General features: G+C 41.2%; 1 protein-coding gene across 2 annotated transcripts in view; it reads right to left on the reverse strand.

Annotated features, from left to right (window-relative positions):
- hhat (hedgehog acyltransferase) overlaps window positions 1-27,296 on the reverse strand; it is a 130,438-nt gene that overhangs the window by 39,015 nt on the left and 64,127 nt on the right. For both annotated transcript variants that reach the window (XM_078405812.1, XM_078405814.1), the window contains 2 exons: window positions 18,690-18,891; window positions 15,442-15,586 (listed from right to left, as the gene is read on the reverse strand). In XM_078405812.1, coding sequence (XP_078261938.1) covers window positions 15,442-15,586; window positions 18,690-18,891 — 347 coding nt within the window. The remainder of the gene's footprint in view (window positions 1-15,441; window positions 15,587-18,689; window positions 18,892-27,296) is intronic.

Consider the following 27,296-nt stretch of genomic DNA (forward strand, 5'->3'; position numbering starts at 1 on the left):
TTAGCTCTTAGGGCTAACGGAATCAAGGGATATTCGGAGAAAGCAGGAACGGCTACTGATTCTGGATGATCAGCCATGATCATATTAAATAGCTGTGCTGGCTCAAAGGGAGGAATGGCCTATTCCTACACCTATTTTCCATGTTTTCAATGTTTCTATGTTTTCTTCATCTCTAAACGTTATCAGATATACTGGCTTTGACTCATCATCTCTATTCAGACCCTTGATTATCTTCAGTGATGTAACCAAAGCTTCTTCCCCCACCTCCCCCCCTCTACCATCCTCCCACCCCCACTCTCACCCTGGCCTCCCCCCCCTCCCCCACACCACACCTTTTATCATGCTCATAAAGATTAAACATGTTAATACTGGAGTTGAAAGAAAAGGCAAGACAATGGGGGGGGGGAGTGGCTGTGCAAAGCATGAACGTGCGATGAAGACTTTATTATCTGACTAACATTGCCATTTTGTACTACATGAACCGTGGAAAGTACCTAAACAACTTTTTCAAAAGATGCTTACAGGTAAAGGAGCTAATGAGCATATTTAAATGATAAATGTAAAATAATAAATCTCAAGGAGCTATGATCTACATCCCAGAATTTTGAATGAGGTGACTGCAAAGATGGTGGATTCTTTGGTTGTCATTCTTCTGAAATTGTATACATTCTGTAATGTGTCAAGGAGATTGGACAACAGCAAATGTGACCATACCAATTAAAAAATGAAATAAAATAAGGAAATACTGACCTGTGAGCCTAACCTCGGAATGCTGGAATCTATAGTAATAGCTGTGATATCAAATGGCTTAGAGAATAGTAAAACAATTGAATAGATTGTATGAAAGTAAAATCACACTCGATTAATCTGGAATCCTATGGGGATATATACAGTACAGTAGATGGAGAAATAATAGATTTCAGGATGGGTTGTTCTTGGGACCTCTCCCTCCCATTAGCTGCTCAATTATTTCCTCTGAAGCATTATTCTTCACACAACTCAGTTTGATTTAGAATTTTTTACCATCGATGGGTTTTGATTGAGAACAGGAGGGGGGAAAGGGGAGGAGGGGGAAAGGGGAGGAGGGGGAAAGGGGAGGAGGGGGAAAGGGGAGGAGGGGGGAAAGGGGAGGAGGGGGGAAAGGGGAGGAGGGGGGAAAGGGGAGGAGGGGGGAAAGGGGAGGAGGGGGGAAAGGGGAGGAGGGGGGAAAGGGGAGGAGGGGGGAAAGGGGAGGAGGGGGGAAAGGGGAGGAGGGGGGAAAGGGGAGGAGGGGGGAAAAGGGAGGAGGGGGGAAAGGGGAGGAGGGGGGAAAGGGGAGGAGGGGGGAAAGGGGAGGAGGGGGGAAAGGGGAGGAGGGGGGAAAGGGGAGGAGGGGGGAAAGGGGAGGAGGGGGGAAAGGGGAGGAGGGGGAAAGGGGAGGAGGGGGGAAAGGGGAGGAGGGGGAAAGGGGAGGAGGGGGAAAGGGGAGGAGGGGGAAAGGGGAGGAGGGGAAAGGGGAGGAGGGGGAAAGGGGAGGAGGGGAAAGGGGAGGAGGGGAAAGGGGAGGAGGGGGAAAGGGGAGGAGGGGGAAAGAGGAGGAGGGGGGAAAGGGGAGGAGGGGGGAAAGGGGAGGAGAGGCTTCTGCACCAATACAGGGGAGGTTTGGGCATAACGGGTCCACTTGGTCTAGAATCTCTCTAAACCTTTCCTATCCATGTATCTATCCAATTATCTTGTAAATGTTGTAATTTCTCCTCCCTCCACCACTTCTTCTGGCATCTCTATAAAAACCTGCTCTTTGCATTCCATTTAAAATTTTCCCCTCTCCCCTTAAGCTTATTCCCTCTAGATTTAATCCCATACCCAGAGATATAAACTGTGACCATCTTCCTTGCCTGTGCCCCTGCAAACCTTTGAACAAACAGATCATTGGGCAGCTAAATATGGCTGTCAAAATTTCACAGTTTAACAAGCAGCTGCTTAGAATGCATTTTCTTTTCACAACTTGATTTATTTTTAAAGAAAATTGTGAACTACATGATGTTTGGACATTGTCCACTGTTCATGGCTGACATTTACTAAATTTCTTACCCCAGAGGATTTAATGTTCTTTTATAAGTAATAAGCTCTTATGAAAGTATGCTAATGTACAGTCAATCATGGAAAATCTTCCAAAGTTGATTATTTAGCACAATTGATTATTATTATTGTAAATAATCTTTGACAGCATCAATGAAAAAAAACAAAGCTACATTTTTTTTTTTTTAAAGAGATGCAGCATGAAAACGCAAACTTCAACCCACCGAGTTCATATCGACAATTGATCACCCGTTTACACTAATTCTATGTTATCCCACTTTCTCAACCACTCCTTACACACTTAGGGCAATTTATAGAGGCCAATTAGCTTACAAATTCTCGCGTCCTTACAGCGACTAATTAGCATACAAACCTGCATGTCTTTTGGGATATGTGAGGAAACTGGAGTACCCGGAGAATATCCTAGCGGTCACAAAGAGAACGTGCAAATTCCATAATGTTAGTACCCCAGGTCAGGATCGACACAGGTCTTTGGTGCTGTGAGGGAGTAGTTCTACCTGCTGTGCCACTCTGCCACCCTTCCTTGCTGAATGTGCCAAAATGCTTATGTGATATGGAACAACAATGTGACCTTGCAATGGTCATCTTACAATTATTAAACTCCGTACCCTAATTCCACTCATGGCAGGAATACGAGTGTAGGTGTACTAATTGGAGATGCAAACTCTCAGCGAAGGCACATGATGTCTGAACCAATTCTAAGGGCTGATTGCTTCTGCCTTTCACGAGTTGTTTTGGCATCAGGGACACAATAATGACAAGTTGATGAATGAGAATAATCTACCAGTCATTTGTAGCTTTGTCTGACTATCTTTGAACATTTATCACTTGGGTCCAACATACAAAGTCCACTGGAGTTAAAGGGAACTGTGCTGTTGGCACTTTAACATTTTGCCAATGGGCCCCATTTCTGAAACTTTGCATCTGCAATTATACTAGTATTCGCATCACAAGTGGTAATCGGGCAGTGGAGTTTTATGTTCATGAAAATCTCAGGGCAATTAAATTGTCTTTCCATGAATTTCAAAGAAAGCCTTGATCTACTCCCTCAGCCAAGGGCTAATATATTCTTTTTTAAATTATGTAGGATGGAAATAATGACACACACACACACACACAAAATACAAATTATGAGAAGGAGTTAAGCACTCAACTCCAAGTCTCATCAGCCATTCAAAAAGATCATGATTCAATCTACTGTAACTGGCCTACCTCTAATAGCCAGTACCCCCCATGTCTTAACTAACTGCCTCTTTCTTAAAAATATTAAACTCTTTTCTACATACTTTGAAGAAGATGTTTCCAAACAGTTTCGCTTTTCAGAAAACATTGCAAGCCATCTCAATCTTAAAATGGGCAGCTCACAAAAGGAAACATCCTTCCCAGACACATCACGTCAAGACACCACAGGACCATAAATTTCAAAGATTTAAATAATACTCAACAGCTGCATGTAGAGAGGATGCTTCCACTGACAGCCTGGTGAGTCAAGAACTGTTGGTTCACAGTTCCAGGATATTATGCAATATATTTAGGACAGACATGATCTATCCATCTACCTACAGTGCATTCAGAAAGTATTCAGACCCCTTCACTTTTTCCACATTTTGCTACGTTACAGCCTTATTTTAAAATTGATTAAATTCTTTTTTTTTTTAAATCATCAATCTACACACAATACCCCATAATAAAAAAGCAAAAACAGGTGTTTAGAGATTTTTTCAAAGTAATTAAAAGGAAATAACTGAAATATCACATTTACATAAGTATTCAGACCCTTTGCTATGACACTCAAAATTGAGCTGATGTTCATCCTGTTTCCATTGATTATCCTCGAGATGTTTCTACAACTTGATTGGAGTCCACCAGGGGCAAAATTAAATTGATTGGACATGATTTGGAAAGGCACACACCTGTCTCTGTAAGGTCCCACAGTTGACAGTGCATGACAGAGCAAAAACCAAGCCATGAAGACGAAGGAATTGTCCGTAGACCTCCGTGACAGGATTGTGTCGAGATACAGTTCTGGGGAATTTCTGCAGCATTGCACAGAAAGAGAGCACAGTGGCCTCTGTCATTCTTAGATGGAACTTTGGAACCACCAGGACTCTTCATAGAGCTGGCCGCCAGGCCAAACTGAGCAATCGGGGGAGAAGGGCCTTGGTCAGGAAGGTGACCAAGAACCCGATGGTCACTCTGACAGAACTCCAGAGTTCCTCTGTGAAGATGAGAGAACCTTCCAAAAGGACAACTCTATCTGCAGCACTCCACCAATCAGGCCTTTATGGTAGAGTGGCCAAACAGAAGCCACTCCTCAGTAAAAGGCACATGACAGCCGCTTGGAGTTTGCCAAAAGGCACCTAAAAGACTCGCAGACCATGAGAAACAAGATTCTCTGGTCTGATGAAACCAAGATTGAACTCTTTGGCCTGAATGCCAAGCGGCACCACTCATCACCTGGCCAATACCATACCTATGGTGAAGCATGGTGGTGGCAGCATCATGCTGTGGGGATGTTTTTCAGTGGCAGGAACTGGGAGACTAGTCAGGATCGAGGACAAGATGAACGGAACAAAGTACAGAGAGATCCTTGATGAAAACCTGCTCCAGGGTGTTCTGGACCTATGACTGGGGCAGAGGTTCACCTGCCAACAGGACAACGACTCTAAGCACACAGCCAAGACAACGCAGGAGTGGCTTCGTGACAAGTCCTTGAATGGCCCAGCCAGAGCCCGGACTTGAACCCGATCGAACATCTCTGGAGGGACCTGAAAATAGCTGTGCATCGACGCTCCCCATCCAACCTGACGGAGCTTGAGAGGATCTGCAGAGAAGAATGGGAGAAATTACCCAAATACAGGTGTGCCAAGCTTGTAGCGTCATACCCAAGAAGACTTGAGGTTGTAATCACTGCCAAAGGTGCCTCAACAAAGTACTGAGTAAAGGGTCTGAATGCTTATGTAAATGTGATATTTCAGTTATTTTGTTTTAATTACTTTGCAAACATTTCTAAACACCTGTTTTCACTTTTTTATTATGAGGTGTTGTGTGTAGATTGATGAAAGAAAAAGAAGAATTTAATTCATTTTAAAATAAGGCTGTAACATAGCAAAATGGGGAAGACATGAAGGGGTCTGAATACACTATAGATTTTTAAACACAAAAGATACCCAAGGGAGGGGGGTGAGTGAGCAAGAGCTTGGTATTCAGGTAGATAATTATACTGAATAGCCCAGTAAGCTCAAAAATATTTGAAAGAGACTAATCCTACTCCTATCTATTCTATACATAGACACAAAATGCTGGAGTAACTCAGCGCGCCAGGCAGCATCTCTGGAGAGAAGGAATGGTGACGTTTCCGGTAAAGACCCTTCAGACTCTACCTGAAACGTCACCAATTCCTTCTCTCCAGAGATGCTGCCTGTCGTCCTGAGTTACTCCAGCATTTTGTGTGTATCTTCGGTTTAAACCAGCATCTGCAGTTTCTTCCTACGCCTATGTGTTCCATGTTGGTTTTAAGAAATGTAGTCAACATTATAATGTTGGAAACACAGCACGAACTTTAATGAACACCATTATGATAATGAACAATCTATTTCACTGATGGTGATTAAAAGATAAATATTATCCAGGATAACACCTTGCTCTTTTTCACAGTACCATGGAACCTCTCATGTTTACCGGATAATAAAGATAGAGCATCAGATTAACATCTCAATAACGAGTTGGTGTGGACATTGTTTTACAGCAATTTACATAGTTTACAATTTACAGTTTCCTAGCTTTCGAGTTATCAGCTTTTTGAGAGATGACAGATTTCTTTTGATAGACTTGACATACTGCATGGTGCAGCGGTAGAGCCTTACAACCCCAGCAGGGCCAGAGACCCAGATTCAATCCAGACTACGGGTGCTGTCTGTACGGAGTTTGTACGTTCGCCCCGTGACCGCGTGGGGTTTCTCCGAGATCTTCGGTTTTCTCCCACACTCCAAAGACGCACAGGTTTGTAGGTTAATTGGCTTGGGTTTGTATACTTGGTATAAGTGTAATTTGTCTCTAGTATGTGTAGGGTAGTGTTATTGTGCAGAGATCGATGGTCGGTGCGGACTCAGTGGGCCGAAGGGCCTGTTTAACCGCTGCATCTCTAAACTAAACTTTACTCGTGCATTTAAATTTTTTTACAAAGTTCCTGTTTTGTGAAATGTTCAGTCATTTGCATTTAAGTTCACAACTGGGTTACAGTTCCCCCTAAAATTCTGTCAAATTTCTGAGCCACTCAGCCCAAAAATCCTTTTGCGAGTTAATATTATGATCAAGGCGAGCCTCTTTCAGAGCTTGGTTCTTTCTTCAGGCTAACACCAAACACGGTCAACTCTAGAAATACATCTACATAGTTAGACACTGGAAACAAACACCATTCCAATGATCACTGTTGCAAGAAACCAATTAAGGATCATACTGATATCTACTAGGAAGATTTCTAGTAGCGGAGCAACCCTGTGATCAATATTTTAGTATTATGCTTCCAAAGAAAAAATATCAGAGACCATATCAGAACATTCCCTGCAGAATTCAAAGAATCCCAAAATATCACATTAAATATAAAGACCAAATATGCTCATACAAATATCATGACTGGTACATTTAATGGCTTCAGATTAACGTTGGGGTATTTAGACAAAAAGCTATTTTTTGACAAGGATGGAACCAAAGCTGCTGGAACTTAGACATGATGCCCAACTTCTCAAGTACCAGGTATTAAAGATATGGCTTCTATACTCCTTCTCCAGTGATATTTGTTGTAGATTTTACAAAATTACCTTGATTGGCAGTTTCCACTGAGTACTCTAATTTCCTCCGATATCCCAAAGACATGCAGGTTGGTAGGTTAATTGGCCACTGTAATTTGTCCCCATTGCATGTTGATGGCAGAATCATGGTGGTTGGGGAAGGGGGGGGGGGGCGGGCGGGGGCGGGGGTGGTTATTGATGAGAATGTGCGATGAATAAAATGGGAAAAGTGTAAATGGGTGCTTAATGGTCAGTGTGGGTCTGTCAGCGGCCTATTTCTGTGCTATATAACTGTGACTTTTCTAGGGATTCAGAAATACTTTTGCATTTGGCAACTAATTATTCCCAATCAATGAAAGCAAAAACATTTGTGCCTTTCGATTAGACCTACATATTAGAATTGTAAAGTATCTAAATTATTAAAGTATCTAAATGATTAAAGCATGATTAAACCTCTCTAAAGGTTTTTTTTAATCACTTTAATTTCAAGGAAGCAGATTGGAAAAGATTTGTCAGCAAACCCAAATGTGTCCTTGAAAATTATGCCTGCAACTCGTAACAATGAAGTCACTTGGTGGGATTGCTGCAAGCTCTGGTCAGAATACATCCCGAGCATTTACTCAGATTATCTACTGAAGGGAAAAATGTACACATTGTATTAAAATATAGAAAGAGGATGACAGGACAGTGACAAAGCAATTGAAGATGGGCCCAGAAGTCTGATCTGAGGAACTTCACATTCACAATCACAATATCACAATAATACTTTATTACCCAAGTATGTTTTGCAACAAACGAGGAATTTCATTTACCATGCAGTCATAACAATAAAAAGCAATGGGATACACAAAATACATTTTAACATGAACATCCACCAGTGAGTCCTTCACATTCCTCACCATGGAATTCGCATTCCTTACTGTGATGGAAGGCGAAAAAAAATTCACTCTCCCCCTCCTTTGTCCTCCAGCGGTCAGGGGCCTCTAACCTTCCATTGACGGGACGATCTTGACTCCCGTAGCCGGCAGCGGGCCTTCCTCGTCGGGGCGAGCAAGCTCCTGCATCGGGGGGGGGGGTCTCAGCTCCCCTGCGCCGGGCAATCTACCCCGGGTCGGGGCTTGTCGAACCTCATGCAGCTTGGAGCTCCCGGCTTGGTCTCTACCCCTGACTGTGAGCTCCTGATATTAAAGTCCGCAGGCCGCGGTTGGAGCGTCGATCACAGGCAAGGAATCGGCTCCGATGGTTAAATCCATGCCCCGCGGTGGGGCTCAAAGTCAGTCCCAGGCAAGGCTTCCAGCTCTACGATGTTAGGCAGCAGAACGACCGGAGATATGATCCGGAAAACAATCGCATCTCCGTTAAGGTAAGAGATTGAAAAAAGTTTCTCCCGACCCCCTTCTTCAACTCCCACATAAAACAAACCAGAGAACATTAACACAAACTTTAAAAACTCACCAAAAATAACAAAAAAAGAAAAAGGACAGACAGATTGTAGGTGAGGCTGCCATTGCGGCGCCACTGGTGGAACTTTTGTGACGAAGTCCCAGGCTGGGAAAAATAATCACAATAATAATTTTCCCATTGTGCAAGGTCTGATTCCAACCATTGGTGAACTATCCCTTTGTTTCCCAGCAGTTAGATTGAGATCACAATCAATCGGTATGAATATTAAATTCCCAACTTTCAAGCAATACCTCCCTATCCATCCCCTCTCTTTCCCCAGATCCCCAACTCTAGTATGCACCCATTTCTCCCACCACTCAAGTCACCCTGCTTTTTTCCCCCTCCCATATGCTCATCTCCAAACTCCAAATCCTATACTTTATTTTAGATCTCTCCCATCCCCTTCCAACTATTTCACTCCCTCCAGCTTCACAGTCCACTCCTTCTCCTCCTCTTCCTTATCTGACACCCTTTGCACTTGAGTCTATATCACTATCTCCAATCATCTGCCAAATAGCCCCCTCATCTGTATCCACCAGTCACTTGTCAGAAGGTAGACACAAAAAGCTGGAGTAACTCAGCGGGTCAGGCAGCATCTCGGGAGAGAAAGAATGGGTGACGTTTTGGGTTGAGACCCTTCTTTAGTCTGCATCAGAGTAAGCAAGTTCCTGCATGGTCTGCCCTGTTGTTTCCATCGTAAAACTATGGATAAATAACACGTTGAAGATAAAAGAAAGACATTGTCTGAATATCAAAACTGATAAGCATTAGAGATTTGCATCCCAGGCAACTCAAATACTTAAGCACTGGCAAAAGTAAACAACTTGTGATCGAGCTACAAAACAACAACTATCGAGGCCCAATTTGCAAACAATGTGCCATCTAATCTACCTGTCATAAAGTCATGGAGCTGTACATGTAGAGAAACAGACCCTTTGACCAACATCCATGCCAACCAAATGCTTAACTGAGCTCGACCCACTTGCCAGTGCCAAGCCCATGTCCTGCCAAACCATTCCAATCCATACATCCATCTAAATCTCTTTTAAATGTTGCAATTGTACCTGCCTCCACCACTTCCTCTGGCACTTAGTCCATACACGCACCACCCTACATCTGAAAAAGTTGTCAGGTTCCTTTTAAATCTTTCCCTCAATTTGATGCCCTCTACTTTTAGATTACTCTATCTTGGATAAAAAGACTGTGCTTATTCACCTTACCCATGTCCTGCATTATTTTTAAAAACCTCTGACGTCATCCTTCCACCTGCGACACTAAAACCGTATAACTCAAACCTTCCCGACCCAGTAATATCCTTGTAAATGTTCTTTTGCACCTTTTCCAGTCAGGTTTTATCCAGTCAACCTGGCCAAAGACGAGGCTATCCCAAGCACCTGCAACTTCTTATGAAGGGAAGAGTGAGAAAAATTAAGATGCTGACATTAGGGTGGAGAACCCAAGGTCAAAACCAGGTGATGTGTAATTCTTCACCAATCTGTTGAGAAATTAGTTGCAAAAATGATCATATTTTACAATTTTATTAGGAATTGAAAATATAGGAGAGGAAAATCTTACATTGCTGTTCCAAGGCTAAATAAGAGGTGATAAGATAGATTATAGCATCTCTCAAAGTTTATTACAGCTATGCAAGTACTTTTAAAGTAGTTTCCATTGAATTCAAATAATTACAATGTTAAAAGAAATTATTCAGCCCATCATGTACTGTCAATTCCTTAGGAGTATGACCCAATTTATTTCATTTTATTCACTTTGCATTGAATCTTTCAGGCAGCCCATTTCAAAGCACAACAACTTGCTCTGTATTATGCATTCTCAAGTCATTTCTTGTTCCTTTGCCAATTACCTCAGTTCCCTAGTTATTCGTCCAACCACTAGAAGCAGTTTTGCCGGATTTACTCTATCAAAACCAATCATGACTTTGAATATTTGTGTTTAATCTCCCCTCAGTACTTTTTCTGCTCCAAGGATAACCACTTCAGCTTCTCCTGTCCCTTCACATAACTGAAGAGTTATATCTCTGGTATTATTATATATCTTGGTACAATTATTATATTGCTGTACCCAGAACTGAATACAATAGACTGGATTCTGCAGTTGTTAAGGTAAAACAATCGGCATTCACCATCTTTGAAGTGAAGTATACAGCACCAACTCTGGTGCACACATGTGCAGTTAATTACTAAAATCCTGAAGTTAAAACCCTGCTCTCCAATTGGCTTTGCAGTTTTTTTGTATAGCAAAAAAGCCTAGGAGATTTGGCAAGATCAGGTAATATTCTCACAGGAAAATATCCCCTGAAAATGTACAAGAAAATAACTGCAGATGCTGGTACAAATCGAAGGTATTTATTCACAAAATGCTGGAGTAACTCAGCAGGTCAGGCAGCATCTCGGGAGAGAAGGAATGGGTGACGTTTCGGGTCGAGACCCTTCTTCAGACTGATGTCAGGGGGGCGGGACAAAGGAAGGATATAGGTGGAGACAGGAAGATAGAGGGAGATCTGGGAAGGAGGAGGGGAAGGGAGGGACAGAGGAACTATCTAAAGTTGGAGATGTCGATGTTCATACTACTGGGCTGCAAGCTGCCCAGGCGAAATATGAGGTGCTGATTCTCCAATTTCCGGTGGGCCTCGCTATGGCACTGGAGGAGGCCCATGACAGAAAGGTCAGACTGGGAATGGGAGGGGGAGTTGAAGTGCTCGGGCACCGGGAGATCAGTTTGGTCAATGCGGACCGAGCGCAGGTGTTGAGCGAAGCGATCGCCGAGCCTGCGCTTGGTTTCGCCGATGTAAATAAGTTGACATCTAGAGCAGCGGATGCAATAGATGAGGTTGGAGGAGGTGCAGGTGAACCTTTGTCTCACCTGGAAAGACTGTTTGGGTCCTTGGATGGAGTTGAGGGGGGAGGTAAAGGGACAGGTGTTGCATCTCGTGCAGTTGCAGGGGAAAGTGCCCGGGGATGGGGTGGTTTGGGTAGGAAGGGACGAGTGGACCAGGGAGTTACGGAGGGAATAGTCTCTGCGGAACGCAGAGAGGGGAGCGGATGGGAAGATATAGCCAGTGGTGGGGTCCCGTTGTAGGTGACGGAAATGTTGGCGGATGATTTGTTGGATCCATTGGCTGGTGGGGTGGAAGGTGAGAACGAGGGGGATTCTGTCCTTGTTGCGAGTGGGGGGAGGGGGAGCAAGAGTGGAGCTGCGGGATGTAGAAGAGACCCTAGTGAGAGCCTCATCTGCAATTGAGGAGGGGAAGCCCCGTTTCCTGAAGAATGAGGACATCTCTGACGCCCTGGTGTGAAACACCTCATCCCGGGCGCAGATGCGGCATTGACGGAGGAATTGGGAGTAGGGGATAGACTTTTTGCAGGAGACAGGGTGGGAAGAAGTGTAGTCCAGATAGCTGTGCGAGTCAGTGGGTTTATAGTAAATGTCCGTCACTAGTCTGTCTCCTGTGATGGAGATGGTGAGGTCCAGAAACGGGAGGGAGATGTCAGATAAATTTGAGGGTAGTTGGCCAACCGAGGGCGTCCAGGAGGAGGGGGTCCGTTGGAGACGGGAGAAGGGGTCATCAGTGGGGGGTGAGGATTTTTGAGGGTAGTTGGCCAACCGGGGGGGGTCCAGGAGGAGGGGGTCTCTGAAAATGTATGCTTTGTTGCACAAGATGCAAGTGCACCAAATCATATTTACTGATTAATACTATACAATTGTAATTTCCACAGAAATAAATCCAAATTTAATGAACTTTAACAGTTTTTAAAAATATTTTGAATAAGATTAATCTTGTGCATAATTTTGCAATCCTGATTTTTCATGCTTAAAATATTAGTTAAACAGGTAGCATTTTTCCCTTCCTGGTATATTACCTGGGAAAATTACTTAATACAAAGGGCAGTTTGGTTAGATCATAGCTGCTGTCCATAAGAGATTCCAGTGATATTGACAAAGAGGAATTCTGCTCAATAATCTCACATAATGTTAGGGTAACTTTTTGGCATTATTGGTAAATGCTGATGCTTCACAGATGACGGCACGGTAGCGCAGCGGTAGAGTTGCTGCTTTACAGCGAATGCAGCGCCGGAGACTCAGGTTCGATCCTGACTACGGGTGCTGCACTGTAAGGAGTTTGTACGTTCTCCCCGTGACCTGCGTGGGTTTTCTCCGAGATCTTCGGTTTCCTCCCACACTCCAAAGACGTACAGGTATGTAGGTTAATTGGCTGGGTAAATGTAAAAAATTGTCCCTAGTGGGTTTAGGATAGTGTTAATGTACGGGGATCACTGGGCGGCACGGACTTGGAGGGCCGAAAAGGCCTGTTTCCGGCTGTACATATATGATATATGATATGATATGACTACAAAATCTGAGCTGCTAATCAGCTGAGGCTTAGCTTAACTATTCTGCTTTTGTATTCTAACCTGCTATTAATAACACTAATGAGCTCATAGTTTGTTTTAAACTGGCTTCTCAACTTTCTATGCCATCTTCAAAGATTTATGCAACTGCATCCCAAATCTCCCTACTCCAGTAACCCTTTCAACATCATAGCATTTACTTCATGTTACCTTTCGTTATTCTAATCAAAAAAATACCTTAGATTTCTCTGTAATAAAGAGGAACAATTTTCTGTTCAAAAAGCAATCGGTCAACATTATCATTTTGCAGCATGCATTTCAACACATTACAAAGAGACAGCAGTGCTATGAAATTCTTAAAGTTTTGGTGTGGGATGGTTATTGCTGTGTGAGAATGCTAGAGCAATAAAGATTGGGAAGTGGGTTTCAGTAAAAGACAACAGGGAAAAAAATCCTCTGAAGGAACTAAATATGTGGTGGCAAAGAAATGTGCAGAGTTTTTAAATAAATGTCCACCAATCCTATAAATCATTCTTGCACTTGAAAATAGGAAAAAGCGGTATCAGGAAAATTTTGGATTACAGTTCAAGTCAATGACATACAGTAGGATTCACATCAGGAGTGATTTTCTGTTTTCAGCATTGAAGCAGTCGGTTCACTGAGAGCCATTTGAATTTCCAGAGGACATGGGTGTTATGATTTCCAGATTAGAGCTCAATTCATAAAAGGCCTGCAACTTAGAGCTTGTGCAAACCCTGGAGCAATCAACTTTTTATGCCCCACTGCAGCTATTTAATGAGCAGTAGCAGCTTTTTGAAGCTAAGCCCCCTCTTATATCATCAGAAACAGATATATATATATATATATATATATATAGAATAATAGTGCTCGAGAACAAGTACTGTCCAACTGTAAACATAATAACTTCCAAAAGAAATTTCATGCTAGCCACATTTTGCATGTCTGCCTCAGAAAAGCCACCAGCATCCACAAAGACTCTTCACACCCCTGCAACAGTCTGTTCAAACTCCTTCCATCGGGCAGACGATACAAGGCCTTCTACGCCCGCACCTCCAGACTCAGGAACAGCTTCATCCCCAGGGCCATAGCTGCTATGAACCGGTCCTGCTGAGCCGGATGGCCACAACGCATAGATCAACTTGCACTTTACCCTGTCTAAAAAACTGTTACAATTGTTTCGTTTCGTTGGGTTGCTGTTAATTACTTAAATTATTGCATCGTATGGGAGGCGCATTCCCAATCTCGTTGTACCCCTGGGTACAATGACAATAAAGATATATTGTATTGTATTGTATAAATTTAAGCCTTACAAATCTGCTATACAAATCTGAAGTAATTTAATGCTGAAGTTAGTGAGGTGGACTGAAGTGATACTTCAGAAACATCAAGATGCTGGAACAAAATTGATCACATGGAGTCAATGAGGACAACCCCGGTGTCAAAGGTGGAAAGACCATTGAGCTGGAAGCATTTCCGCTCCAAAGGTTCTTTTGTCCTACTTTACATTTTATCACATTCAGAAATAACTTCCATTTACTTTATGAGCAAAACATTTAAGCAACAGCATCCGACACACAAAATCGATTTGCCTAAGTTGCCACAAACATTTGATGCCTGCTGATAGGATTGTGTTTAATATTAAAACAATTCCAGGAATTTCATTGTGCCTGTGATAAAGTGATTAGTTGGATGATACCCCACTTCTAGCAGCATCTGTGAATTAATGTTTTGATGACAGTAGCCAGGAGTAAATTGGCAATTAAGAATTATTATAATGTTAACCAAACTGTTTCAGAATCATCTGTGCATATTGGAGACTCTAGTTATATCCACAGCTTCGATAACAAATTAAAAATTAGACAAATATTATTGTATTTAAAGTCAATGATCAATGAAAAGTAAATGTCACAGTAAAGTGAAATGTCTTCATTCTTCAGCTGCAATTGTATGTCGTTTGCATTCCAAGAGTATTTTCTAGCTTCTGTGACCATTATCTCTCATTCACATTGCTCAATGATCAACGAATATTATTTCACTCTTCCCAAAAGGTATGGAGTTATGCAGGATGGATGGAGTTCAAAGATGGAGCCTTGTCTACTTAAATGGCAAAACATACCATTCCTCTTCCTAATGATTTCATATCTCAAATACATTTCAGTCCGAGGAACACTTGACACAGTAAATTTGTAAAATGTCCAAGTAGCAACAATTAGCTATATAACAACCCAAGTTCACCAAATTCTCAATACAAGTGTTGTTACGTTTGTTCCTGTACACAAATAAGTTAATAAAATTGAAGCAGTAAGTAAACTATCATTTATAGAGTATTTATGATTATGTGCAATGTCACTAATTAACTGAAAGTATTCAATCCATAATTACAATCTTAATTACTTTTACCCACTTTTTTTGGTGTTTGTTTTATAACAATGTTTTCAAATTTGATATCTTGTAGTAATAATTTAAAAATCCATCTCTCACTGTTTTAACTCATGTAAATTGGATCTCTGAAAACAAATCAACGTGCTTTGCTTTAATTATATGCTTCGAGTCATCAATAGTTATCAAAAAATAAACAATACCCCTTGCTCCACATTTTTAAATGCCTTCTACAGTATCAATGCAATTGGAACACCAAATCATTTATTTGTTCAATTGCCATGCCCTTTAGATTTTCAGGGGGAAAAAAATCTTACCAGATAATTGCTATTTATCTTGTTTATTTGCAATCGGGTTACCTTGTATAAATGTTCGGTTCCAATAGATCCGCCCCACTTCATTCCCACAAAGAAATACCAAGTTGGATAAAATGAGTAGAGTTGTGGCAACGCTCCCCAAGACTCCATGAACTCGGCGTTGCATTGTGGTTGACAACAATTTTCCCTAAAGACATAAAAACATAAATACTATAAGAAAAATCTGGGTTCAGCCACCCATAACAGTCATCATGCTTTTTCACCCAGAATCTATTCCAATTATTTACTTCTATATGGTCAACTTCTTTCATTTTCAAGCTGACTCATTCATATTTTGTCCATTTCTTCTTTATCTAATAATTATATAGGTACAGCCTCTATTTTTAGACTATAACTACTTTTGCATCACTGGTTAATGTTGCTATCTCACCAGGTCCTATGAGAAATGTCACAGCAAATCTAGTATAAAATGGAAAAATGTCCCTGCCATTACATTCCAGCATGTCCCCCAGCTCAACATGAACACTGTCATAAGGCGAACACTAAAATATATGAAACTGGCTTATGGTTCAAATATTAGATTATATTTTTTGTTAATATTTACAGAGGAGTCATACGTATATATTATTCTCTAAAATTGGACTGCAGGCACTTTAAGGCCTACATGCGTTCTGTGCGAAGGACAAATCAGAAGACAAAACTAATATTGTGAGAATGCTTTTAAAGGATGCTTTTAAATGAATGGGTTACGCGCTTAAAAAACAGCCCCACACAAGAGATACTTTTTTCAGGTCACCATACATGTGTCCAGATTGAGACTGAACCCAAGATTCTGACAGTCCACATTGCTGTACTCTAAGTTGCACAAGGTATACTGGTTTTAATTTTACAAGCTAGTTACCTTTTCCTATTGCCATCAAAAACTGCCTAAATATACTGAACAAACTGCATTATATTAACGAGTGCCATTTCACAATGAAGGCAAGAGAGACTGCAGATGCTGAAATCTGGAGCAAACAAAAAGGGTTGCCAGAGGAACTCAATGGGTCATGCAGTATCTGAGGAGGGAAATGGACAGTCAATGTTTTGGGTCAAGGCACTTCATTTTCACACGAGGATAAAAGGTCTTGACCCAAACATTGACTATTGATTCCCTTCAAAGATGCTGTTAATTCCACCAGCACATCTCTTTTACTGCTCCATTTCACAACAAGTTGCTTTAATACTGCTGCCTATTAAATTCCCAAACATCTACAAAAATAAATAATTTATCAATAATTCTTTTTTTCTTTCAAACACCAGCAATGAATACGGATTGTTAAATGGCTCGTGAAGACTTTGGAAAAAATCACTTATTAACAAGATCGATTTGACAGTTTTCTTGAATTATTAGTGTTCTGTTTATGTTTTGGAATATTGGACTTTTTCCCACATATCTGACAGAAATTTACTAACCACTGAATTCACAGTGAAGGGAAGAAGGGGCCTGGCAAATCTAGTCCAAAACATCTGATTTTCAGTTGAAGATAGACGCAAACAGCTGGAGTAACTCAGCGGGACTGGCAGCATCTCTGGAGAGAAGGAATGGGTTCTGTTTTGGGTCGAAAACTTTCTTCAGTTATTGCTTTATGCCCAACAACATTGTTCCGGATTTAGAACTGTTTATCAGAATTCCCAAAATTTCAGGAGATTTTGGTGGAATTAACAGCATCTTTGAAGGGAATCAATAGTCAATGTTTGGGTCAAGAAACTGGGCTACAAATGTTTTTACCCGTCTTTGGTATCTTGTTTTCTTTTAGGTGGTCAATGGAGAATTATGCAAGATAGTCTTGTGTTGATTATTAGTTATATCACAATTACCTAGGGCTCTTTGCAGAATCTTATGTCCATTACTCATGATTAACATCCCAAAAAAAAAGTTTTTAAAAATTGGTGGGGGAAATTCAGGTACGCAAGTAATAAACAACAAGAATAATTAATGGCCAATGTGGATAATAAGAAATTGAAACAGTAACTCCTCCCCACCCCCATCCTGTGTGTGTTTTTTCATGAGTCAATTTCTTAAACAGTAGGCAAGTGCACAGTTTTAACGCAATGTTTCAGTTCAGTTTATTGTCACGTGCACCAAGGTACAGTGAAAAGCATTTGTTGCTTGCTAACCAGACAGCGGAAAGATAATACATGATTCCAATCGAGCCATTTGCAGAGTATATATATATATTTTTTTTTTTTTTTTTATATATATATATATATATATATATATATATATATGAGTGTGTGTATTCTTCAGACTGAGTCAGGGGAGAGGGAGATACAGAGATAAGGAAGTGGTCTGGGGAGGGGGATAATGTTTAGTGCAAGGTAAAGCCAATAAAGTCCAATCAACAGTAGGTATCACTACTGTTCTTCATAAAGAGGAAATAAAATTGCAGTTGCACCACTATTAATATGCATTCACATTTGGAAGTAACTGGTTTGCATAGATGCCTTAAAGTCAGGACACCAGCCATATCATTCTTGTGGAATTGTAGCAACAGAGAAAGAGTGGTAAAGTTGCTGCCTTACAGTGCCAGGTTCAATCCTGACTAAAGATGCTGTCTGTACTGAGTTTGTACATTCCACATGTGACCGCATGGGTTTTCTCTGGGTGCTTCATTTTGTCCCATATTCCAAAGATGTGCAGATTTGTAGGCTAATTGGCTTCTGTAAATTGTCCTTAGTGTGTAGGATACAACTGTATGGGTGATCTTGGTTGGCATGTACCCGGTGGGTTGAAGGGCCTGTTTCCACGCTGTGTCTCTACACTAAACGTGAAAGCTGCTTGCAAATATAAAATCTTTTCAACCATCTAACCTAGCACCATCCCCATCACAACCCCCCTGACCCCTCCCCCCCCCCATTCAAATTCAATAATTACACAAATCAAGCAGCTCAGCTGCATTAAATTTTCATGGCATACATAAACGAGATTTCAGCTGTTGCTGGAGAGGATTACTAAATAAATCTTAAATTTTCACTGAATAAACACTTAGCAAGGTTTGGATAGCAATAATCACTTTGCATTTAGCTTGCCATTTGCATCTGCATAAACACTGCACTAATATGGAGGAAGATTGATCAATCGAGATACCAATATATTTAGCTGCCTTTCCCCATATGGTTTTACCACATCAGTAGGAGACCAATAAATAATTTCTAAGTTTAAATGGCAAATTTCAAGCATTTAAAATAAAGAGCAAATTAAAGCCTTGCAATAGTTTCATACATGAATACATAGATTTGGCACTTACAATTATCTCTTGTGTGGGTGAAAAGGAATAGATCATCTTCAGTATATTTTCAATCATTACTCCAACCCAGTTCATGACTGCCCAGTTCAACATGAAGCTATGGCCACCATGCCAGTAGCAGACAAAGCCAAATGCCATTGCAGAGGAGAACATCATTCGTAGTAATCCATGTCGTGAGCCTCCCAAAGGAATGTATATGTACCTACAGAAACAAGAAATCCATTTGTACTTAATACAACCACAAGATGTTAAAACATATCACTGGTTGATTGTTGAGTTATAATTAAAGGAGCAGGATAAATGAAAATGTAACCATGCTGATACCCTAAATATAATCACAATATTAATCCTGCTAGAAGACAAGAAGCTAAATAAATGCTTGTGCTAAATTCTGGTTTCCTAACACCTCTATGTACTCTGCTTTTTAAACTGCACCTACCTGGGTTACCAGAAGTTGTTGATCACAGCGTTTAACCAATATTTAAAAGTTGAAGCCTAATTTGGCCAGATGAATGCCTGGTTAAATTCACTATTTTTAATGCAAATAATTTCTTTTACATGTTTGCTGGTAGGCCAATGGACAAGGAATGATCCAACAAGATACAATTCTCAAGTTTAATTACACACAGCATCCTCATCAAACCAGGTGGGAGTCATTGCTTGTTAACTTAAGTGTAATCCAAGTTAAAGAGTTAACTCTTTTTTTTAACTCTTTGTACCTGCACCCCTAGATCTCTGTTCTAGCATATTCCCGAGGGCCTTAACATTTACTGTGCAAGTCCTGCCTGGTTTGTCTTACCAAAATGCAACGCCTCGCATTTATCGGAATCAAATTAAATCTGTCATTCCTCAGCCCATTGGCTCAATGATCATGATTCTGCTGTACTCTAAAATAATCACATTCGCTATCCATTATATCATCGATTTTAATGTCATGCACAAACTCACCAACCATGCCACATAAATTCACAGCCAAATTGTTAACATTATTAACAAACAATAGTGGGCCCAGCACCAATCCCTGTGGCACACCACTTCTTAAAGGCCTCCTGTCTGAAAAATAACCTTCTACCACCATCCTGTCTCTTACCTACCAGCCCTTTTGGTATCTAATTGGCGAGCACACTCTGGGTCCAATGTGATCTAACCTTCAAAATCAACCTACAATGTCATGTCAAAACCCTTGCAACATCAACCAAACTATTCTCATCAATATTGTTGGTCACCTCTTCCAACGATAACTCAATCAAATTCGTGATACATGACTTCTCACACACAAAACCATGATGACTACCCCTAATCAGTCACTGTCTTTCCAAATCCATGCAGATCACATCTCTCAGAATCTCCTCCAATAACTTTCTCACCATTGATGTTAAGCTCATCGGTCTGGGTTCCCAGACTTTCCCTTGCACACTTTCTGAAATAGAGGCAGAACATTAATCACCCACAAGTCTTCCAACATCTCACCCATGGATATAAAAGAGGACAAAATAGTCTGGCATGGTTTTGTAATTTTGTATAAAACATCTGTAGTGTGACCTTTTATCCCAGTTTCTAAAAATGGCAATGCACCCAAATCTTTTTCCATATAGGCATCCTGAAAGGGAAAACATCTGCAAAGATTGAAGCCAATTCTGTTCCAAGTGGTTTGTTATAACCATACCACATTTGTAAATATAAACTGTGTTATCAGTTAGACACCTTATCAATTGGAATGCACATTTCCCGCTACATTGCTGGTAAATTTACATGTAGGTGGATATGTTGCATTGGTTGTGCCATCTCTGTAAAATCCGCCAAATTCACTGAAAGGACAACTAAACCAATGTCAATGTCATCTCCCAAGCCAAAATATCCTATATTGAGACCCTGGTTGACTGGGCTGGTCCTGTCATTTGCAAGCCCAAATTGCTGGTGATATTTATTCCAAAGAACTTGAAGCTTTTGACCATCTCTACTTCGGCACCATCACTGCATACCAGGGTATGTGTACTGCTTCGCTTCCTGAAGTCAATCACAATCCCCTTTCTCTTGCTGACATTGAGGGAGAGGTTGATGGTTTGGCACCAGGTTTCGAGGTACTCAATCTCCTTCCTGTACTTCATCTAGTCATTATTTGATATCTAGCCCACTATAGCGGTGTCATCTACGAGCTTGTAAATTGAGTTGGATTGGTATTTGGCTGCACAGTCACGAGTATATAAGGAGTACAGTAGGGGGCTGAGAATGCATTCTTGTGTGATACCAGTGTCTTGGATTATCTTGGAAGATTATTTGTCAACCACCCTCACTGATTGTGGTCTGTTGCTCAGGAAGTGAAGTAACCTGATCCGTCTACATACAAAATATTACCATCAACAGGTCCTGATGGATAATACTGCTTGACAAAAGCATTCAATTATCCACAAGATGTTATCTTACTGGTTGGATTTAAGCTTATAGAAATAAGGAATATAAACAAATGGAGGAACGTAACCGTGAAGGATGTTAAGGTGCAATCAAGAAATCTCAGACATGGACCGAGAGATTAGTTAAAGAATGAATTGGAAAAGGATGCTGTTGCATTTGTAAACCAGTAAGAACTTGCATTATGATAGCAGGGCAAATCAGACATAATGCATAATATGTTTTTATTATATTCACAGCATTTATTGCAAATGAAGGAGAACATTAGCAATTGAACGTAAACATTAAGGTCTTTAATGGGCAAAAAAATCTGTTCAACCAGATTGTCCCCTGAAATACAAAAATCACAGCACATGTGGCCAAAATACATTCAAAACGACATTTTTCCAGATGCTTCTGATTATATGTTACAAATAAGGCAGGAGGACAAATAATTTTTGATGGCATTTTTTATTGTTAAGGTGCATAGGATCCATGGTGACAATTGTTTGGACTCAGAACTTACCTACCCGTGGATAAGGTACACAGCCAGAATAGTTTTCCCACGGTGTAATTGGCAAAGTCTAAAGGGCATCACTTTAAGGCCAGATTGGGAAAGATTAAAGGAAATGTGCAGGACAATTTATTTGTATACATAGTGGTGGGTGCCTGGAACAACTGCCAAGGATAATGCTCGAGACATCAGAAAGTGGTATTTAAGACACTTTTAGATAGGCAGGTGGATATGCAGGCAATGAAGCAATATGGATCATATACAGGCAGAGGAGATTAATGTAACTTATCATCATGTTCAGTACAGACACTGTGGACCAAAGGGCCTGTTTCCGGTCCATACTGTACTGTTCTATGTATCTACATACGGCTTAAGTACAGGCTTTTCTTGTAGTTATGAATCCCTGCCTTCCAATTTATACAAGGTACAATCATTTATCTTCATAGATTCACAAAACTTTGCCATTGGTAACAGCACATAACAATTCACAGTATTGTATGAAAATGGAAACCAATCAAGACAAAAATATCTGTGGAACAGTAAACTAATTAGCAGATTATGAAAAGAACACGTACATTTAAAATGTTTTATATGATTTTGATCTTGAGCGTAATTAGTATGATTGTCTATTGTTTCTTGTTTAACGAAATACAGAGAGTGAAGGAGCAGAAAGATTTAGATTACTTGAATTATAATTGCTAATCACTGAACCATGTCAGCTGTACAGTAGGTGGCTCAATTTTCCTCAAACCTTGGTTTAGAAACTGGGTAGTGAATCTGTGAAATTCATTGCCACGGACAGTTATGGAGGACAAGACATTAGATATTTTTAAAGTGGAGATTGATTGGTTCTTGATTAGTAAGGGCCTCAAAGGTTATTGGTAGAAGGCAGGAGAATGGGATTGAGAGGGAAACATAAAACAGCCATGATCAAATGGCGGAGTAAACTCAATGGGCCGAATGGCCTAATTCTGCTCCGATGTTTTACGGTTTTAGAACCTTTTGCGAAACTTCTAGATTCTTCCATATATCGTTCATTTCATTTTGATAATTTTTTTTAGTCCATCAAAAAGCACATAAATGAAAAGAAATACCCTAAATATGATTAAAATATGACATAGACTGTAAGAGACTGGATTTAATTTGAGACTTTTACAGAATGCTTCAAAGCACCTTCTTATCACTCAGGTAGGAAATCCTATTCCCAATGTGCAACAAGACCTCACAAGCAAGCATGTAATAATGACCTGATAATCTTGTTTTAAGCGACCTTGATCGAGGGATAAATATTGCCAGAATCCAGGAATTCTACTGTAGTTCTTCATCAAAAATAATGCAATTGGATCTTTACTGTGACTGTTTGGCAGTGCCTCAGATCAAGGATGACTTACTTTAATATAATTCTGAAGTAGCTAATAGGCCAATATGTGAACCACAGACTATTCCACCAAATGGGACAGGAGGTGGCTAATGGTAAGTAGTTTGTGAGGCAGTCTTCTCCTTCTGCCACTTACACAGGTTCTCTATGTGTTCCCAATATATGGCCTAAGTGTTCTCAACACCATCTAGAAAGTTCCTTCTCCACCTGGAGTCATCGTGGGCCACAGATTGTCTGGAATCAGTGAGGATGTTAGATTTCTTCAGAGGCTTTGAGAATGTCCTTGAATAATTTCCTATGTCCATCCTTTGTCTGACAATTTTAGGCCCACCTTACTCACCGTCGTGTTAATGGAAGAAGTTTCATTGAAATTGGTGTTATATTTTTAGTTATTCACATTTTAAAGTTGAAATCTATTTCCTAGGGAGGGAGGGAGGGAGGGTTTGAGGGAGGAGGGGGATGGAGGGAGGGAGTGAGGGAGGGGGAGAGAGGGGAATAAGGGGGTGAGGGGGATGGAGTGGGGGGAAGGGGGGAGGGGAAGGGGAGGAGCAAGGGGAAGGGGGGAGGGGGATGAGGGGGTTAAGGGGGGGGGTGGAGGGAGGAGGGCGGGGGATAAGGGGGGTTGAGAGGGATGGAGTGGGTTGAGGGGAGGGGGAGGAGAAGGGGGATGGGGTGGGGAGGGGGCGAGGGAGGGGGGAGTGGATGGAGAGGGGAGTGGATGGAGGGGGAGAGGGGGGAGTGGATGGAGGGGGGAGGGGGAGGAGGGAGCGGGTGAGGGGGGTGAGGGGGAGGGGAGGGAGTGAGAGGGGAGGGGGAGTGGGGGGGAGAGGGTAGGGGGGAGTGGGGGAGGGGAGGGGGGAGTGGGGGAGGAGAGGGTGCTGCACCAATGCAGGAGAGGTTTGGGCCCAACAGGTCCACTTGGTCTAGTAGAATATAAATGTTAAGACATTATGTAGTAACTTTACTAAACATTAGTTGGACCACACTTGGAGATTTGTATACAGTTCCGGTTGTCACACTGGAGGAAGGATGGGATTACATTGGAGGGAGTGCAGAAGAGTTCTTGTTTTAAAGCATGAAGGATTTTAATTTACAAGGAGAGACTGAATATACTGTTTAATTCCCTGGAGCCAGGGAGTCTAAGGAATGACCCAAGATGGATAAAATTATAAGTGGTTATAAGAGTAGACAGTCAGAAACTTATTCTCATGGTAGGAGTTCAATAACAAGAGTAGATAGGTTTCAGGTGAGTTGAAGGAGTTTCAAAGCTAATGAAAAGACACAAAGTTCCAAAGTATCTCAGCAGGGCAGACAGCATCTCTGGAGAACACAAATGATTCTGAATGACTCGAATTACTCTTTAATATCAAAACTTGGTGCATTGGTCAATTTCTAAAAATTTTTTTTTTTATCAGGACTTGTTTTGCTGCCCCACAATTTCCCCATGTGATGTGGAAGGTCCGTTTGACAAGAGGGCTGAGTAATGGAGATTCCTTCCAGGAATTTGTGCAAGCTTTCACTGATAGGAGCATCTGAAGTAAGTTTACATTACTTTGTTTTAAAGCAAAGTCTGCAGCGAGCCAAAGTGCATTCTGCAAAACCTGCCGCAATATGTGGAAAATTTACTGCAAGCAAATTGTGCATAGCACTGGGGTTTTATAAATATTAGATTGGATGTCTCATCAAGATGTGTATGCACCTGCTGTGACTTTCCATTATTTTCTGTTTAAATAAAATTCTTATTTGAAAACAATGCTTCTCAATGTTTTGCAGTCTTTATAGAATAACCAGTTAAAATGGATGACAACATAAGACTAAATTAAGTTTCAGACTTTTCACGTTGCCAGCTTCATTCTGGCACAATACCTTGTCACCTGCTGAGATAGAGCAAATGAGGATAACCTCAGCGATAAACTACAATGATGATAACCTATAATTCGGAGATGGTTGATAGGAAGACAAAGCTGGGCATTTTTTAAAATACCTCAACTCAATCGCTTTTCATACTGGATTTTTTTGTGATAACAAAGAGAATGAATTTCTCTGCTTGTCAGTTTTAACTTCAGTGGAATTTCAATTGAAACATCACAGAGACGTGCAAACAGCATTTGTACAAGTTAACCAGAGCATAAGTGGAACATCAAACAAATTGTAAAGCATCTATGAAAATTCAACTTCTGTAATGGGTGGCTTTCCTATCTGAATAACTGTAATAGCCAATGGTTCAATGGTGCTTTTATTGTCACATGAGCAAAGTGCTAATGAAGTGAAACTCTTTTTCTTAAGAGTCCAGCAGAGTATTGCCATACCCATAATCCTCAATTAGCATGTGTAAAGAAATAGTCTCAACTGAGCCTGCATGCAAGAGTTGGCATTTGACGGCATTTTCAAAGTCCACGCTCCAATTCTCATGAGCCATGCCTGTTCCAGGCAAGCCCTAGGCTTTTGTAGGCTTCCGGCCATTCCCTTCCTTGGATGCCACATCCCTCTCCTCACCAGTCCTCCTTTGTTCTCCAGGGGTGCCTCGGGCAGCTGACCATGAGGTAGGCCAGACCCCAGTTCCTTCTCCTCTCCTACTGGCCTCACCACTCGCCTATCTTTGTTGTCACTGTCTCCCTCCCCCCGGTCCCTGGTCTTCAGGGGATGAAGATGGCTCCCCCTTCCAGGCTGGATGTCCAGCAGGAGCCATCTGGCAGGGTCCCAGCTTGGCAGGCTCTCTCTGAAGCCTCAGACCCGCTGAGTTACTCCAGCTTTTTGTGTCTCTTTTTGGTTTAAACCAGCATCTGCAGTTCCTTCCTACACACCTCCCTGAAGCCACGTTCTGCCAGGTCTGTTTGCTGATGGGGGACTGGCTCAACAGGCTAAGCCACGATCCACCAGTCCAGGTCTTGAGTTTGGTCGTGCCAGGTCCACGGCCTCCTGGGAGCCTTCAGCTGCATTCCGGTCTCCTCGGACCTCTCTGTATTTCCCTATTACAGTACTGCAATACTCTCCAACAACCTTCCTGCTGTTGTGAAGGTAATCTGGAACATTAACTCTGTTTCTCTCTCTACATGCGCCGCCTGACCTGCTATTCCCTCCTATCTTCCGAAAGAGGTATTTCTTCATCATGGCACTTTTGTAACATATCTTGCCATTCTTTTCTCTCCTCCTTACTGAAATATGCCAGTGATGAAAATCATTATTTGGAAAACTGTGCGTGAAAACGTAAAACTTGTTATGTTGTTATGACGGTTAGCTTAAAGAGAAGGTAAATAGTTTGAATTTATGCATTTAATTAGTGAGTTTTATCATCTTGTGACCTCAAAAATTGCTGTACAGCCAACAATTTGAGGAAGGATAAATAATCTTGAAATTACCAGACAATTTAAATTCATAGAATTTCAGAAAAGCTTCTGAAATATGATCACTTTAGAAATGCAACAACCAACTGGTGCAAAGCAAACCCTACCATTCATAATCAAATAACAACCACATAAATGCCTTCAATAATGATTGTTAAAAACTAAATATTGACTAGGTCATATAGAATGGCCTGCATTTCTTGAAAACTTCAATGTTTATGCACGCCAAAGACTTGATGAAGATCCTTAGTTTCCGCACATTACTGGCACAGAATTTGCCCACTACTGCACTGATTTGGTGCTGATTGGATTGTGTGTCCATTCTCTGAAATGGGATGCAAATCCACTGCCTTTTACTCAGAGACAGGAGTGCTATTATTGGGCAAGGATGATGCTTACTGTTAATGTATTATATCAGGTGTAACTTCTTCAAAATGTTGATCCATTAGGAGAGATACACTATTCCTGCAAGATCAATCATACATTGCAAAACACATAATGGATTTAATGGAGGCATTACACATTCAATCGCTGCTGCAGTCAATTCTGCTTGGGTCAGGATATAAAAGTAGAGTGTCTGGCAGCTCACATAATGCTTGCTTTTAAATAATATACTGGCCAAAACATAAGATTTCACAATGTAATTTTAGTTTAATGTCATTTTGGATTTGAGGAAGGATAAATGAACTTGTAATTACCAGACAATTTAAATTCATAGAATTTTAGAATATGGAAACAGGCCCTTCCGATTAAATCGTCCACACTGACAAAGATGCCCCATAATCAGCTAGTCCCATTTCTTGCATTTATCTCATATCCCTCTGAACCTTTTCTACCAATGTACCTGTCCAAATGTACCCATGTCTATAGCTTCCTCTGACAGCTTATTTCATATCCCACCACCCTCCAAGTGAAAAAGGGCCCATCAGGACCCTTTTAAATCTTACCCCAAGAATAGACTGTAACAATCCAACTTATGTATG

Source organism: Rhinoraja longicauda, chromosome 9 (genome assembly GCF_053455715.1).
Source record: "Rhinoraja longicauda isolate Sanriku21f chromosome 9, sRhiLon1.1, whole genome shotgun sequence".
Lineage (NCBI taxonomy): Eukaryota > Metazoa > Chordata > Chondrichthyes > Rajiformes > Arhynchobatidae > Rhinoraja > Rhinoraja longicauda.